The sequence below is a fragment of the Rhea americana genome, unplaced genomic scaffold, assembly GCF_003343005.1.
Source record: "Rhea americana isolate MKP2758 unplaced genomic scaffold, rheAme1 scaffold_2, whole genome shotgun sequence".
NCBI lineage: Eukaryota > Metazoa > Chordata > Aves > Rheiformes > Rheidae > Rhea > Rhea americana.
In genome coordinates, this window is record NW_028186149.1 from 418,892 (window position 1) to 436,077 (window position 17,186).

General features: G+C 40.3%; 1 protein-coding gene across 1 annotated transcript; it reads right to left on the reverse strand.

Moving 5' to 3' along the window:
- Positions 1–3,658: 3,658 nt before the first annotated feature.
- On the reverse strand, positions 3,659–17,141 carry CRABP1 (cellular retinoic acid binding protein 1). The gene is made up of 3 exons (XM_085303234.1): positions 16,952–17,141; positions 14,068–14,181; positions 3,659–4,001 (listed from the first exon to the last, which is right to left on the reverse strand). Exons 1-3 carry the CDS (start codon positions 17,117–17,119, stop codon positions 3,951–3,953), a joined length of 333 nt encoding a protein of 110 aa, XP_085159360.1. The 5' UTR covers positions 17,120–17,141; the 3' UTR covers positions 3,659–3,950.
- Positions 17,142–17,186: the final 45 nt, after the last annotated feature.

The window sequence follows — 17,186 nt, forward strand, 5'->3', positions numbered from 1 at the left end:
GTTTGCACCTCAACTGCTTATTTTACTCACTTGTGCTATATCAATTAAATTAAATTACTTAGGCAACTGCAGGGCAAGGCCTTTAGATTCCAGAGTCTTTCAGGGAGGAAAGCTTCTCACCTTCTTAGACATTTGTACCCTGCTGGCCTTGTGTGGACTAACATTCTTACATGTATTTAATCGTACGTGATAGTATGCGATAAACTCGCAGGGAGGTGTTCCTAATGCACTCCCTCGCATGGTCAGAAAGTGCTTAGCGACACAGCCAAGTCATTTGGCCATGACCGYTGGCCACCAGCAGGTCCGAGAAGTCTGGCTGCCTTGGGCAGAGAGACTTGCAAGACAGCAGACATGCAGTGCATGGTTATGCATACAGCAGCCAATCAGCCACCCACCGGGCAGTGGTGAGTTGTATTTGTCACCTCGCTGTGTCACTGCTGAGTGCTGCCAGGCCAAGTGACCTGATTTAGAACACCGCACCAAGATGGGAAGGAAGTTTCTGTTTCCTGGAGGAGCATCAGCTGGTCTTGCTGACTGATGCACAATGCTGCAAGACAGGCTCTGTTCCTGGCTCCGCTGCCTGCTCCATCGCAGACCTGCCTCAGCGCCCTAGGGATGCAGACTGAGTCTTTGATTTGGATCTGGAATGCAATATCCAAAGTACCAGGGCCTTTTTCAGGTGCCCTGATGCTATCAAGTAATTAACACACCATCTGCATAATCCTTAGGTGTTCCACTTCCGGGCATTTTTGCCTGTAAAAGTCTCTCCCTCCTATGTGCACAGAATAGCTGCCTGAAACTTTGAGGAACCTACTGCTAACCAGCTGCTTAATGCTCAGACATTGCGACACTAAGCTTTTGTGACTGTCACCTACAGTAACTCTACTCTGCATCCATCACCTCATCTGGGGAGGGCTGAATTCAGGGACGTTTACACAAAAAGCAGGCAAAATTGTCTCTACTGGCCACCCCGGAATTACTAAACTTTCATGTTCTCAAAGGGACCTCATTTCAGCAAAGAAAAGAAAAGCCAGGAGACGACTGAAAGGCTTCCGGCCAGTAAATTAATTCCAAATCCTTGTGTGCCTGGATTTGAAGAGGTTTTAAATCCAGGAGGACTTACAAAATGCAATTTGGCCTTTGCAGTGTTTCAAAAATGAGTCATAAAACTAACACTCTGGACTAATTCCGGTCTCTTTTCATATGAGTTTACCTATGCACCAGTAACTAACTAGTGTAACTCCACGAAAGTCAATCAAGTGGCAAAGTTTCCACACTGAAATTGCTGAAAAGAAGAACTTTTGTCATGCCAGACTGCACAGAAAGCTTGGGGGAGCAATTTCAAACCTGGAAGCAGAAAGTTCCCAGTTATGCAGAGCAGCTTGTATCTCAAGAGCCTGTTTTTAATCATAACCTCTACAACCCAGTTTCACAGCTCATGCTTTACTACTTGGACAGCAGTTGCCAACTGTACAGAAACTGAATTTGGTATTTTCCAGTTGATGGGAAAGCTTTCCAAAGGATATTTGCCGGAGCCACACAACAGCTTAGCATGATCCTTCCTAGAAATGAAACACACAGATTGCTACTTCCATTAAATGCACTCACTTGCTCTAGATGATGTGAGATTTCCAGCAGTACCTTGCTGAGTCCTCATGGACCGTACACCAGGGCTGCTTTAGACATAGGCAGAACAAGTAGTTGCCAAGAGCAGCATTTTCCTGGAGTGGCAAGACAGCACTGCTACCCACCAGCCATCGCTCTGCTAGCAACCCCCTCAGCCTGTGCCAGTCACCGTATCCACCACCATCTTCACAGCCATCCTAGAGCCGGGAGGTGGGTAACGCACAATCGCAGCGGGGCAGAGTGGCGCTCTACTGTCTTGGCAGCCTCYGGCTGCTGTAGGGATATGGTGTTAGCCAATCTCCCAAGACACAGAGCTATTTTCTCCTCAGCCTTCATGGGGCGACATGCAGTTTGTCTGCACTGCTGAGAAGCCTTGAGCCAGCTCTGCCTGGCACTTTTATAGAGCCCTTTGGGCACATCTGATTACAGAAGCAGGACTAGATACTCCCAAAATGGAATTAGCTTGGCAAAAACTATTTTGATTTGAATCTTAAAAGAAGATAAAAAATAAAGACAGGTCAGCGACATTTGCCCTCCTGGTTTCATTCCTGCCAGGAACTGGTGGCGTAGCTTCAGTTGCATCCAAAACAGAGTGAATTTATTTAAGCCCTTACTTCAGTCAAGCTGACATGCGATGTATTTTATTGGCACCAGCTGACCCAAGAGCTCAGAAACAGGGTAAGAGGGCTTAAACACAGTGCGTGGAAGGAAAAGATCCTCCTTTTCAAGTGTAACATTGTATCTTGAGCTCTCACTACAGAGGAAGAAAGTGTGACCTGCCAGAGAGCTGAGGAGCCAGAAAGCATCCTACATTTCTCTCCTGTTGTGATGCTGTAACTCTACAATATATAGAACTGGTTGCTGATTTCTCCACAGCAGTTTGAGAATTCCTCTGCATAGTTACATGAGTGATGAAGAAAGAAAGTTTTCCATGGACATCCCAAGACCATCAAGATTTGGACCTATTTTGCCATCAGGAATATTGAGATCAATCCAGTGAACAGGGCGAAAGTTCTGCTAACTCTGAACATCTTCAAAATTTGCTGTGATTGGGTAGCACGAAGCAGACATATGATTTTCGCAAAGTTGAAACCTGGTCACATAGGCTTGGAGATTGCATGAAAATAGGTAGTAATCCTAGTGTCTGTCTTTGATATTTCAAATTCTGAAGAGCAGGAGAGTTCTTGGTTCATCAGAAAAATGTCTGTTCAGCTTGAATCTCATATTTGACAGTGCTGTGGGTCAAACTCTGAGCCAGAATAAATGCATTAAATTTGGCGTTTCTTTCATTCTTGAGCTATGACTTTGGTTTGTGAATTTACTTTGTTGTTCAAAGAATGAAACATCAAGTCACCAAAAGTGACAGTTGACATTTCCCTGCACTGAGAGGGGGAATGAAGCCATCAGAGGTTCTCTCTACTGCAGATGAGAAGATAGAAGAAAAGCAGCTTCTTTCCTCAGCTTTATCTTTTCATGGCTAAAGTAAGTAAAGTCTGTTGGATTCTGCTGGCTCTCTTGTCAGGTCTGACATGCTTGAGTGTAATGACAGTAAGTATTAGTCATAACCAGAGTGTTGTTTGTGCTGCAGATACAGCTGGGTTTTGTACTTGGGTAGTGAGTGTCTCTACAGGGAAAGTGAACCTATGGCAGTTCAAAAGAAAAATGCTTGCTCTGTTTGGCCATTTTTCAGAGAGGCAGCAGGAAGGAGGGTAAAGAGCTTTCCTTGTCTTGTCTGGCTCTGCTGAATCACAGCCCCAGCGCTCACAGGACACAGGAACTGTTCCCCAATGGTTACCCCAGGAGAGAGGTCAAAAAGGAGAGAGGCTGAGCTCTGGTTTTGAGGGAGCAGCCTGCAGCTCTGACAAAGCCTTGCTCTCCTGCACTTCGGGTTGCTCTCGGAGGTGTTCACTGACACCTTAGCGCTAGCCAACAGCAGTGAAACTCCACACTGACTTCAAAAGAGGAGGGAAAGTGGTTCAATCCTAACCCAATCATTGCTGGGTTTTCTATGAAAAACACCCCCAAACAGYTGTGAGTTATGTCCAATAAATTTAATAATTGATGAAACCATACCAAGTGACAACTACAAAATACAAGGTAGACGTGAAAAATGATGGCATAAAAGTGAGAAGCAACATTGTCTGTGATGAAAAATAAAAGCGAAATACACTTAACAGAGGATATGGATTCAGATATAGCACGCACAGTCACATACTACACCGCATTAGTAACAGTACACACAGATACTCATTATACTGGGGCTTTTCACAATGGCTGCCTCTTAATCCTCCACTTCATCCCAGATGACAAGCAAATGGAAGTTTTTACTCTCTTACATAAATTCTTGTGCACACTACATCATCAGCACCAAAGGTCTGGAAAAGAAATAGAAACCAGTCAGAAGAGATGAAAACAGCCAACATTGGATACATTTTTTAAATGTTATTTTTACTATAGTAGCTAGTATAGCAGAAGTACAATTTCCTGCATCCTGTGACAGACGAGAGTAAAGAAATGAGTCATTTTGGAAGAGGAATGCTTTATAGATGACCTACTCTCCCAAGCATGATGAATTTTGTCAGAATGATAAATGGCCCAGAAATTCCCTTTATTCTATAGTTCTTGGCATGCATTTATAAATAAACATGAGAAAAGTATGAGATCTGGAGTGTACTGTTTTTATATTCAGAAACAGTTGCAGCACTTTGAACTGGAAATGCCGAGGGTGGAATTCAGAGCAGATGCCATTTTCAAAAGGTATTCTTTGATATTTGCAGGTCTAAACCAGGGTAGTTCAAATGAAGTCAACGGAGCAATGTTGAAGAACTGGTGAATGTGTACATATAACCTGTGAATGTAACGCTGCTGTAAGATGCTAAGCAGCATACTAGCAGACCCAGATCTATTTTCCCTGAGCTGTAATGTGGGCAGTGTCAATCACAGCCTTCTTTCAGGATACTTTGACCTTAACCAGTGAATCTGTTAGCTAGGAGATCAATCTGAAATGAGGGCACATAATGAACACAAGACCTAGTGGAGACCAAACTCATTTCACACAACTAAAAACAATGAGACCTCACAAGTATTTATCTGGGAGTCACTGACTTACTAGAGGCTATAGCCCATTATTATCCTATTTCTCATACCAAATTCAGTACCTCAGAGTACATCGACTGTCCCTAGACAGTCCTAGAGCTGTTTTTACATGATATTACACCATTGAATAAAACAGTTTCAGCTATGCTTCTGGAAGTCTGCTGTTCTTTTAAATCACTCTSTAGTACCACACTGCACTTAAAAGGCAATTCTACCATGGCAATATTGCAGTATTGATTACCAGAACCTTTAGGCAGGACTGTGATTGTGGGAACTGTCTGAGAAGGCCACCTAAGCGCCAGAGTGTTTGTACGTAATTTCAGGTCAGGAAGGCTAAAATCTAAGTAGGCAGTTAAACAAGAAGGAAATAAATAACTGCAAAAGCAAGGAAACCCTGACTGCAAAAAACTTCATGTGCAGTAACTGTTCAGCTACACCAACAGACAGAGTTTCAGGCTCAGAGCTACCTCTGTGAGCACCTCACAGTTGTGAGATGGGATGCTTGGTTGTAATAACTGCCAAGGTCTCACTGAAAAAAACAATTAAGACTTACCCGAGTGTGCTATGAAAATTCAGCTGGACTTCATTTGTTTTAATGCTTTTCATTATAGCTTTGGCCAACACTTCCTTGAAAGGACTTGGCTTTAAAACTGCCTATGGCTTACATTTTGTTGACTTTGCTGAGGAGAAAAGCCTGTTAGTATTTTGGCTGGTAAGAAATTACAAAGATAAAGGCTTTGCTTTTATGACTATGAAGCGCTTATCAATCTTTTATATAAATTTTTAAATTATACATGAAAATGTCTGCAAATTAACATCATAGGATGCAGCTAGTTCTCTGCTGCCCAAAGCACCAGCCGCAACCATCCTTACTATGGCTGCCTTGAACATTCTCAAAATTTTACACAGAGGCAAAATCTAGATTGTGAAGATATCAAATCCATGCAAAGCTCCATTACTAATAATCAGCTCCTGAGCACTGTAGAGTCACTTGACTCTTTTCAAACAGCCAGGGAGCCTTTCCTCGAATACCCAGCTTAGCTTTATGTGGCCTTTAACCTGTTACAGGAATGGGCTGCATTTTTAGCACTTAGATTTTATATCATATAGGCATTCAATTGGTTAGCCACCTAATTCCTTATTTAAGCACACAAAGAAATGGCTGTAGCTGTCATTATATACATGTTTAAATGTTAACTTACAGAAGTAAGGTGTGTTTCTATCTTACTGTAGCTTACTGGCATTGTTGATAAAACTCTATTACATGTCGCTAAAAAAGAAGCAGAGAGGAACATGTTCAAACTAGGTACATTCCTTTCTTTGTGGATAAGCATGGGACCTTGCTTTTCAGGCACGTTTGAACTCATTTGTGCAACCCATATTCTGAAAGTGAGAGGCCCTATTAAAATTGAGGAAACTAATTGCAAATAAAGTGTTCCCCAGCCTCAGATTTGTGCAATCAAACTTCAAAACGAACCTGACACTTCACTCTGCTAACACAGGGCAGAGCCTGAAGCCCTTCTGTGGCTGCAAACCTACATCTGGCCAAGCTGCAGGAGTGGGCCCACACAGGGGCAACAAACATGGCCTGAGACTAGGATGAGCTTACAACGCCTTGTAGTGGAGTAAAGATCCAGATCTGCAGCGTCTTCTGGAGTAGGCACTTGGCAGGAATTTGGGCTACATACAGAAGTCAAGAACAGACTTAAGTTCCAGCATATTATCTGATACGACAAATAAATGATGTATCCGGATATGGACCAGAATAAACTTGAGAACATATAAAATCAACTAAATATGCTAGAGGAAACTGGTATTTCCCTTGTCAGCTGGCAGCATCCCTTAAGAGTTTGTGTCACTGTTTTATACTTTCAGGCTGAGATGATACCAGTCAGAGTCACCTTGCTCAATGGGTGGAAATCCTTGCAGCATCAAGGCTTTCAAGCTCTCAGTATTTCTGAACAACAGCTGCTGACTGTAAACTCATGAAATGCCATTCTCCAGGACCAGATGTATATAAATAATGACATAAAGAAAGTACAAATACACAAAGTTGTTTGAAATAGTCTTTATCAAATGCAGTTGTACAGTGAAAAAATAAAAGGAAATAAACACTCTTAAACACAGCAAATTCCTTCATATTTGAACTGAAACATCTAATGTATGGCTAAGTCTAAGCTCAGCGGAAGATCCAAATGAAAATGTTGTTACTCCTCTATCCTTCACACTCAAATTCTTATGTTTAGGGATAGGAGTGAGCAGCTTAGTATCTATGATTATAATTCTAGATTGGAAAGAAGTGGCAGTTCCTGTTAGAACAAGCAGACTTTCATGTTTTCTATGACTCAAAGAAGTAGAACTTTCTAAGAAGAAGAAAGAGAACTTGGCTATTTGATGGTGAGATCTCACTGGAGCAGCTCAAAAAGAGTGCAGCACTACCAAATCTCAACCGATACCTCATGAGAAGATGCAGGATTTTCAACCACCACCTTCCCATCAGCTGGTAAAGCACCTACTCATCTTACAAAATGCTGCAAGGCAAACTTCCATCTAAATCTAAAATAGGATTTTAGGTGTACAATCACTTCAAGTTACAGATCAGTTTTCTTTACTTGGCTTGTCACAATCTGCAGCTTAAAGGGTCCAAACACACACTGCAAATAAACCTTTGTGAGGGGATAATGCAGTAAGCCTACCCCTCTCAGTTTACTCAAGATCTGATGAACACTGACATCAGTAGAAATTAAACAAGAACCACAGAGCACTAATACATTATTTTATGGGTAAATCAGCTTTTAGAAGATGCTCTTTATAAACATTTTCTGAGGAGCCTTTGTGATATGTGGAAAACACAGTATAATTAGGAAAACTGTCATTGAAACAATCACCTGGAAAAGATCACTTCTGACAGTGTATGCAAAAATCCCCTGTTATCTGATCAACTGATCAACCTACAGAGGCAGCTTACAAAAAGAAGAGAGTGCATAAGCAAATAAATGRAGAAGGGAAGATACTGGTTAAATGAATAGCACTTTCCATTATCAGAAAAAGTTTTGCACGCATCCACATGTGATGGCCTCCATGTCTACAAATGCATCCTGTAAAACAGAAGCAATACTCTCCAACAGGATAAAATCAAGTATCTCTAAACTGATGACACTTAATCCATGAGGATGAATTAATCTTGGCTGGATACAGATTTTCACAATAAAGACATATTGTCCATTCCCTTTCTCCCCGTGACTGTCAGCATGGATGTTGATCATTATGTGAGCACAGGTACCCCAAAAGGTACAGTCCCCATTTTCAAACTTGGATACTAATAGCAAGTCGCCCAATATATGACCTTACTTTCTGTGGGACATGAATAGACAGGACTGTGCAAAATCAGATCATTTATTAAGCTATCTAAATGCTGGATATCTGTGTTTGAGAACTGCAGCATTATACAGTTTCCTCAAAGTCAGGCAGCAAGTGAATGGCAGAAATAAGAACTCCAGCCAGTAGTATCTCTCATTAACAATATTGAAATCCTGTACCCAGCAACCATCTAAGCTACAACTGATATTATAACAGGCTGTACACAGGATCAGATTCATCCAGGATACAAAGGCTTTGGCTTCTTTCTTTCTTTGTATGTTTGGAAACCCCCAGACCAGGCACTACTACAGAGCAGGGGCTGCAGATCTCTAAGCCCCCTAGTAAATCCCCTCGTGATAAATATTAAATTAAAGCTTTAGGACCACGCAATACATACGTATGCATGATTATAGGCTTCTAGACTTTTATCAGGGCTGCTTTTATTGAGGTCAGCAGCAAAACCTCCACTGACTTCACTAAAAGCAGACCCCCCTTTTGATAGCTGATTTCATTTAAGATCACACTTGAAAGCTAAAGAAAAGTTAAACCTTCAAGTAGTTTAATGTTGTTCAATACAAGGCTTAGGCACATCATACATCTCAGCATTCAGCTCCATAATATCTTTCCAAATCTGCATTGACCCTTCTCACCTGCTATGTTTAATTTCAGAAGTCAATAATATCATTTAAAAAATGTTTACCCACTCACCTAGGCCCACAGTTCACCAGTTTTAATCTACTATGACATGATTTTTCTGGGGAGAAAAAGGAGGATGGAAATCATGCTTGAAACCCCACAGTGTCCTGATCTTTGACCCTTGCTATAATTGATTCTGAGAACCCCTGTGTGGTATGTGAACTGTGTAAAATGTGGTTTGAGGCTGTTTTTAAAGCCTCTCTTCAGTAATTACCCATTTTAACATGTTTGTGTTATAGATTAAACCAAAATCTATAGAGGCACGAACAGCTATGAAAGTAGCAATGTAGATAAAGACAGATCATAAATGTTTCTCATTTGAATAACTACTATGTGGAAGCAGCATCCTTTAACTTTGTAAAAGCAGATCTTTTGTTGTTCTGACTTACATGAATGATTGATAGCTCATTAATGTCCCTGACAAAAAACACAGAGCAACAGCAAAAACATTACAGATTATAAAAGAAAAGTTAAGGAACGAAAAATCATTCTAATAGCTTGAATTTCAGATCTTAATTTTCAGACATGTAAATATATTTTGGGGAATCAAGTCTGATCTTTATTGCACAAGCGCTAATCCAGAGTAACTCCTGAGTGTGGTGTTGTAAATAAGGATATTCTGATTCTGTCATTATAATGTCATGACAATTAAAAGCWCAATAATAGTCTAAAGATACTGTCAAGACCAAAAAAATAAATGTGAACTCTGATGGGAATCAATTCTTTTTGCCTCCYTTGCTTGAATATTGCATGTAATTTTTGTATCTGGATTATTTATTACTTCTAAAAAAAATGCAACACTGAAATCCCAGCAAGGGTATCAAATGAGATTAGAATAAACAGCACCGATTAAAGGAGTTGTAATGTTCTACTGTATTAGCAGTAAATTTCAGAAAGTGGAGCTTGCTCCTGCTGCCCTGATTCAGGGGAAAGAAAATCATTTCAGTGGTGGAATTTATGATAGCGTAACAAGTGACCTGTAACTCTTTCTAACAGCAGGGGAGACCTACATCTGCCATAGTATGAGCCAAGTATTATTCACGCTACTGATAAGAGTAATCTCATTCACCACGCTGCAAAGACCTAAGGAGAACTAAGAGACAGACTAACTGGTACCTGAAGATAAAGAAATCCTTTGCTAACTGAATAATTTGTTCCCAGCATCTGTGTACCAGAGGACATGATGTGCCATGAAAGACCATTTTATTGCTCCAAGGGAATATCTTTGAAAAACATAAGGAATTTCTGCCAGGATGCAAAAAAGATTGATAATTATACAGTAATATGGTTTCTATTTTAGCTCTATGGTAGTCATGACAACTCTACACTGATTTTTTTTTTTTTTAATGTGTGATAATATATGAATTTTATTTAACATGCTGTGTTAGAGAGAAAAATATATCTTTCTACTAGGGAAATGTCATAATCTAATGGACCCTTGAGGCAATGCAACATATTAGGTCAAAATTACATGGCAAAGCTCCAAGATTTATGCAGCCAGTATTAGCAGAGCAAAACTCATTCCTCACCCCCTGCCTGTTGCCCCAAACCTATTTCCCATTCACGCCTCAGCCTAGGACAATTTAGATTCCTTCTTGCAACTTTTTCCACATAGTATATGAGGGTTTTTTAATTTGTTCCTCAAATGCAAGGTAATAGCTAGGAAGGAGACTCAGGATGTCTTGCAAGATTTCTTGGAGGCAAAGCAGGAACAGAGAGTGTGAGAAGAAACATCAGATTTGCAGGGTCTTACAGAGTTTATTAACTGCTATATCACAGGCTCTGCCTCATGAAAGACATTTTCACAAATGCAGAAATCCAACAGTTCACAGGAATGTGGTTTCCTCCTGCTTATTTAAGGAGTTCTGCCAGAATGGAAACAGGCCAAGCTCACCAAAGAGCCTCAGGAAGAGTGTAAGAAGACAAAAGTATTCTTAAGTAAGTAGGGAAGTTTCAAAAGTTTGATAATGGAAATTCTTAAGTGTGTAAACTGATATGGGGAGCAAAAATGCCTGAGAGTGAATTTCCAGCTCATTAAAGAACCCTAACCAAGCTGGGAGGATCAAAGGAGAAATAGGGGAGAAGGCAAAGAAAGATCCCTTCTTCTCACTGTGATCTTAGTCTTGCAGAAGTAAGATATAATGGGGTTTGCAGACTCAAGTCCAAGGAGTACTTCCGACCATAAGAAAAAATAATCTAATTAGGGTATTTCTTCACTGGAATGATGAAAAAGCCCAAAACAACTGAGAGGCAAGAGATCAAAAGAGATCTCAAAGTCTTCCCACTAATTGCTCCTATTCCTACCCTTGCCCCATGTCATAGGTGAGGGATATACCCCAGTCAACCCTTTTGGGGTAGTGCAGCTTTTAAAGCCTGAATAATTGCCCGGAAGGAATATCCTGAGGTTCTAAAAGTACGGGCTAGACACAAGAAAACATAGCTTTGCTTATCCTAGGATAAGTAGGACCCTTCCCTGCCTCCCAGAACAGTTAATTTTAGGCCATCTCAACTTCTCCAAAGGAACCAGAGACCTTGCACTTACCATCATTTCTCCTAGAAAGGCCTCCTAATTAACTAAACTTCAGGGTTTCAGAAGATTTTGAACATGCTGACCCAAATATTTTAAAGAGTTGGATGTTCAATCCCATCAAATGTCATGAGGGGCTTGAAAAATCTCTGTCTTGAGGACAAAGTAATGTCCTAATACTTAAAAAAGCAGAAGAGGCCATTATGCTTCAGAAAAGGGGTAAAAGGATAGAATTGAGTATCACATTAAATAGTGAAACAGAGAGAGCGCAGTTAATATCAGAATAGTTAACATATCACTATATACACTTTTTTATAGACACACACACACAATGATCTGGATCACCTGGAAGCAAACACTACATTTTGATAAAGGCCATGGTAAAAGCCCTACACTGCAAAGAATGAACATAGTCCCAGCTTGCACGGGAGGAGAAGGGAATCTGTCTCTGCAATCAGAAACCAGCAAAATTACTTGCAATCATAGTCAACTGAACATGAGGCCCCAGAGCAAGGATTGACACAGTCATTGTGAATAAAAGAGAAGAATTTCAGATAACTGTAAGGAGAGCAAGTCACCACTGCTTTGGGTGCTACCGCGGYTGCTAGTGAAACAGCATGTGCAGTTCTGGTGCCCATAATTCAAAAAGGAAACTGATAAATCGAAGCAGATTCATAGAAGCACTGGAAGAATGACTCAAGCRAACTTTGCTTCATACTGAAGGACTCAGGGTCTTCCAATAGTTTAGTTTAACAAACAGAAGGTTCTTCAAAGAGGTGGCTTGATCAGTGATGTTAAAAGTATTTGCAAGAATAAACTCTAGGCATCTTATTTAGGTCCTCATATACACAATATGCAATGGCTGGAAGTTTGATCTAGACATACAAATTAGAAATAAGATTTTGCCATTTGAATGGCAAGGGACACTAACCAGTACAATAACTTACCAAAAGTTATGATCAAGTTTCTATGACTGGAAATATTTTAATCAGATGGGGGTTTTTCTAATTTATATCCTAATTTGGAAAAGAATTAATTCAGAAAAGCCCAATAGACTGTATTATACCAAAAAATCAGAGACTGTATTATAAAAAAATGAGACTAGATGCCTTTATAATCCTTGAATCTCTCTGGTTTCTTAACCAGTCTCATTCTTCTTCCCCAGCTGGGTATGCTCATGTTGCTGATTGCAGGAGGCAACTGTATTATGACTGGCTCTCCTGCTCTGCCTGGAAGCGTTCCCTTTGTTCAGCAGCTGCCTCACTAGTTTTTTGCTTAAATAATAAACTACAAAAATATAYTGTTAGAGAGCTGGAAAAATAATACTGGTAAATGAATTGTGTTCACTCCATTATATATAAAGATATAAAGCAGAGATCAAAGTACTTTGCCACCTAAACTATTTGGATTATATAAAGAATTTCAGTGGTTGAGCCAAAAGAAATTATCAAGAATCTGAATATTCATTCTATAGAAACCAGTGCGATTTCATTAACAGCTTCCACCTTCTCCTAAGAGATGGCTGAACTGTTCCAGGATGTCTGGAATAGCATTAACACTTTAAAAGCTTTTTGTTTATACTCAGTTAGGTTAGGTTTGGGTCTTCTTTGCTTCAGACGTGACCTTAAAAACAAAGCTCCAACTGCTTTAGCAAAACATTGAAGAGGCTGCTTATTTTTTAAAGTGCAAGGGTTTAGTTAGTCTAATAGTCTGAAATAAAAACTCCCTGCTTTGATGTTTTCTTACCCCTCACTCCAGCAGCATGTCTTCTAAGCCCAAACTGATGAAGCCTAACAGTCCAGTCAGTTGAATTATCCAGAATTCCCCAGTATGAGCAGGCACAATGCAACGATTCTGGACTCAAGCTGAACTGTTACTTGTTACTCAGGCAAATTGTACCTACACCCAGTTCTGAATAATTGCTTCATTAACGTAGATGAGCTRCTGAGGAAAGACTGAGTGAAAAGAACTCAACTCTAACAGAAATAAGTACAAAATGAATAAATAAACTGTACAATATATATAAATAAATTGCATGTGATTTACGGCATAAATGGAAAGGCAGCTGCAATGGTGCAGTACAAAATGGCTGAAGTAACCCTGCTGCTTTGTCGAGCATCACACAGGAACGGGGGGATGCTGGCTGACAGCAAGTGTGCAAATCAGTGAATTTCTCACAGACTTGTGAAGACAGATCTGAACTGGGTTCAGAGATGACCAGGAACTTGGGGAAGGTGGCATAGGAGGGGGTAACGATGTGCACTTCGTGAACAGAATGAGTTTTGAGCATRCTAACAACATGCCACATTCCTCCTGCTACACACCATATGACTGTGTATAAGAAGCAATACATTATGCACATGCCTAAAAAAGAAGGTTCTCCAGAAATGAGATCAAATGCTTTGATCTCACTTTCACCAGAGAAAATCTGCAATAAATCAAGTAAATTCTTTGATATTATTGCAGATTTACAGAGCAAAAGTAGCTCACTTGTGACTACTCTACCAATGAAAGTACAGAGCTACAGCATCAATGAAACGAAAATAAGAACCTGCAAGTATCTTCATTCATTCTTTAAAAACAACATTTAAAAAATGAAAAAAAAATAATTTAAAAAATGAAAAATGAGTGAATCATACTGTAAAGAATTATGGAAATGGTGGTTTTCCAGAAGGATTTAAGTAAAGAAAAACAGTAATAATCATATTATATGGCAACAAAAATCTACAAATACGTTGTTTGAGTTGGGTGGAATCACTTACCAAAATCAGCTCATCATTAGCTAACTCTCGAGTCCAGTATGTTTTAGGGCCATCCCCCTCAATGAGAGTTTGTTTGCAGTAGATCTTATTTTCATTCTCCCAAGTGGCCAAACTCTGCAGGCAAGAAAAGCATTAAGAATGACATTAATTATATTCCCTGGCAGCATGAGGCAGAAAAACAACAATGAGCAGTAGTGAGAATAATTACTGCAGTAAAGGAGCAACACATAGACAGGTAAAAGCAAAACGAAAAAGATATCAATGGGAAATGGTGAAATCAAAATTAAAGTGCCAGTGGGTACTTTGGAGACATTTATATGTTAATGAAGCAATTGTAAATATATCTTTTCAATTTAAATCTGCATATGTTCTCAAATTAAAAAGCCATTCAGTTTTTATAAAATGCTTAATGTTGAAAAGTATAATTTAGAAACATGTAATAAGGTAGTGTCTACACTCCCAGGCATGTTTGTACACATGTGGTTTGCTCTGACATGTTATTTATCGCTGCAGAGTCCCCTCAGTATAAAAGCATCAAGAATCTCATGTATCATTTTGTGGCCATAAATAATACAGCACTTGCCACTTAAAACCATTCATTCTACATGGCACAGTGCCAAGTTAATTGTACGTTAAACACATATTGTCCTAACAAACCAGAACAAATCAAAACTAAATTAAAGAAACTTTGTTAGAATTCTAGTGTTTCTGAAATTTCTTTTTTAAGGTTGTAGGTCTGGGGATTGAAATAGCTGAGGGCATTTTTCAAAGCATTTGAATAATGACTATAAGACCATTGAAAAAAAGAAAAACCATTGGATTTTATTCAGCCTTCACAAGCAGGCAAGCCATGGCTTTCTGTTGCTTTTCATCTAGCAGTGAACTATTGTTCTACAAGGCAATAGAACAGCTGTGCAGAAGGGTCCCCTGTAATGAACATGCAAGTAATCACTTTACAACTAGCACATGGGGACATTCATTGGTCTGTCATTATATACATATGTGTGTGTGTGTGTGTGTTTGTGTGTATGTATGTTTGCATAAACACAAGTCAACACCTCCTGGACTTTCCAAAGGAAAAAAAAAAAAAAAACTTTTCTTTGATTTAAAATTAGCTGTTCCCTTTATAAATGACTTTTCCCCCAAACAATAGTTTTTAAAAGCCAACAAGCCATCTCAAATGGCTTATTAGAAGTTATTAGAAGCTATGCCTTTCACTGCAACTACATAGAACCCCTCTTTGTCTGTACGAACAATAGATCAAGTTAGCTAGTAGAAAAAAACCCTCCACCTCATAAAGTATACGAAAATCTATCATCAGTCAGCTACTTTGCCAGGTATTGCAAATTACATTCTGAAGTATTATTTTATTATCTGTCAGTTTCTGCTCTGTTGCCACATCTCAGTTTTATGCACAGAGCAGTACAACTCATTCCTCAGACTGGACTATAAATAATTTCACAGCACATGGAAAAAATTTACTACTTCACAAAACACATTTCGTTCAGATTTTTCCAACTTTCAAAGCTTACAATTGTAATTATTTTTCCCATCTGCAGCAATAAATCCTTTTCTAGAAAAAGGATCATATTTATTGTATTCATGCATTATGCATGAAGACATTAAAATACTATTTTTGCTGAGCAATATAAATTAACAAAACCAGCAACATTTCCTGAACAAACTGTTAAATATATAGTAACTCATGCTAGATCAAGTGGATGTTCTGAATGTTCACTGTTTCCTAGAATCTACGTCCTTTTTTCATCAGTTTCAATTCAGAGCAATTGCACTAAAGACACTGCGTTCACTCTGAATTTTTAGTGATGCAAACAGTGTCAGGAACAGGCTCGAGAATTAGCAGAGATTATATTCTGGAAAGTAGGTTGTTTCACCATCATAGTATTCCTTTAAAATTGTATTCTTTACCTAAGACTACCCACTGACACGCTTTACTCCTATTTCAAATAATCTTATAAATGTCAGTGAGCGTGCTCTTCAAGAAAAGCTTGAGTAAAGGATAACAAATCCAGGCCTTTGTTAACTTTTTTTCACCTACAGCAGGAGCCCAGTTCTCTATTATCCTGGCTCACATGTATCCACACCAGTGAGAAGCTGGTGTAAGATGCTTCCGCCTTAGAGCAGCGATATACCCCCACTGCTGCCATCTACAATTCGTGTGTGTGTGTAGAGAAGCAGGAGGTTCACAYATAGAAACAAGCCCCAAAACACTCCAGTGAATGACCCTTTAACGCACTTCTGCACATGGAGCTGGTGCGAGAAYGCCTGGAAAAGCTGCCAGCTGAAAGTCCATCTTACACTGTTACAGATCTATCCAGTCAGCAAAGCTGCACCTTTGAAAGGGAGTGAAGAGGATTTCAGCCCAGAATTAGCAACAGCCTGCAATCCTGCTTGCGAACTTGACTGATTCATTTAGGAAAAAYGTTATATCAATTTGCGCTCTAAATCCTGACTCTTGAGGTCTCTCTCGCTCCACCATTCCCCTGCCACAGTCAGGGGCAGAGGCTGGGGAGAGTTTTCCCTACGGCTGAGGTCTCACAAGAGAGGGGGAGGCAAAGCGAGCAGGACACAACCCTGTCCGTGCAGGAGTGGGCAAGCAGAAACCTGAGCTTTGCCTTTAGACCTGCCACGCTCTGCTGCCTTCAGATTTCAGTTTTACCCTGTCCTGCAAGAGGGAGAACAGCAGATGAGGGATAACCTGAGCTGCAACCACCAAGAGCTGTTTCTGGGAGGAAGCGGGCAAAACGTGGCAACGGGACAGCAACAGCACAAGTGTTTGCCGCATCTAAAAGGAGTGTGGGAAAGTGGCTGGGGGGCAAAGCTGCCCCCACGGCCCCGAGCACACGCAGAGCTCTCCTCCTACCCTGCACTTTCGCCCATCCACTGTCTCCTCCTCGAAGCTCTCCCCGATTTTGAAGTTGATCTCGGTAGTGCGGACGGTGGTGGAGGTTTTGATGTAGAACTGGTCCCCGTCCTGGCGGATCTCCACGTGGGGCTTGGAGGCGGCCGCCACCGCCACCTTCCTGAGCATGGCGTTGACACCTGCGCGAAACGGGGAGGAGGCAGCGCGTGAGGCGGCGCCGCGCGGGCTCCGCGCC

Excerpts from the sequence above, each read along its gene's own strand:
- CRABP1 (XM_085303234.1), bottom strand. The coding sequence starts at position 17,119 with ATGCTCAGGAAGGTGGCGGTGGCGGCCGCCTCCAAGCCCCACGTGGAG. Across the intron at positions 14,182-16,951 it reads TGGATGGGCGAAAGTGCAGG|AGTTTGGCCACTTGGGAGAA; the intron begins GTAGGAGGAGAG and ends TCTTGCCTGCAG. Across the intron at positions 4,002-14,067 it reads CTAATGATGAGCTGATTTTG|ACCTTTGGTGCTGATGATGT; the intron begins GTAAGTGATTCC and ends TTTCTTTTCCAG.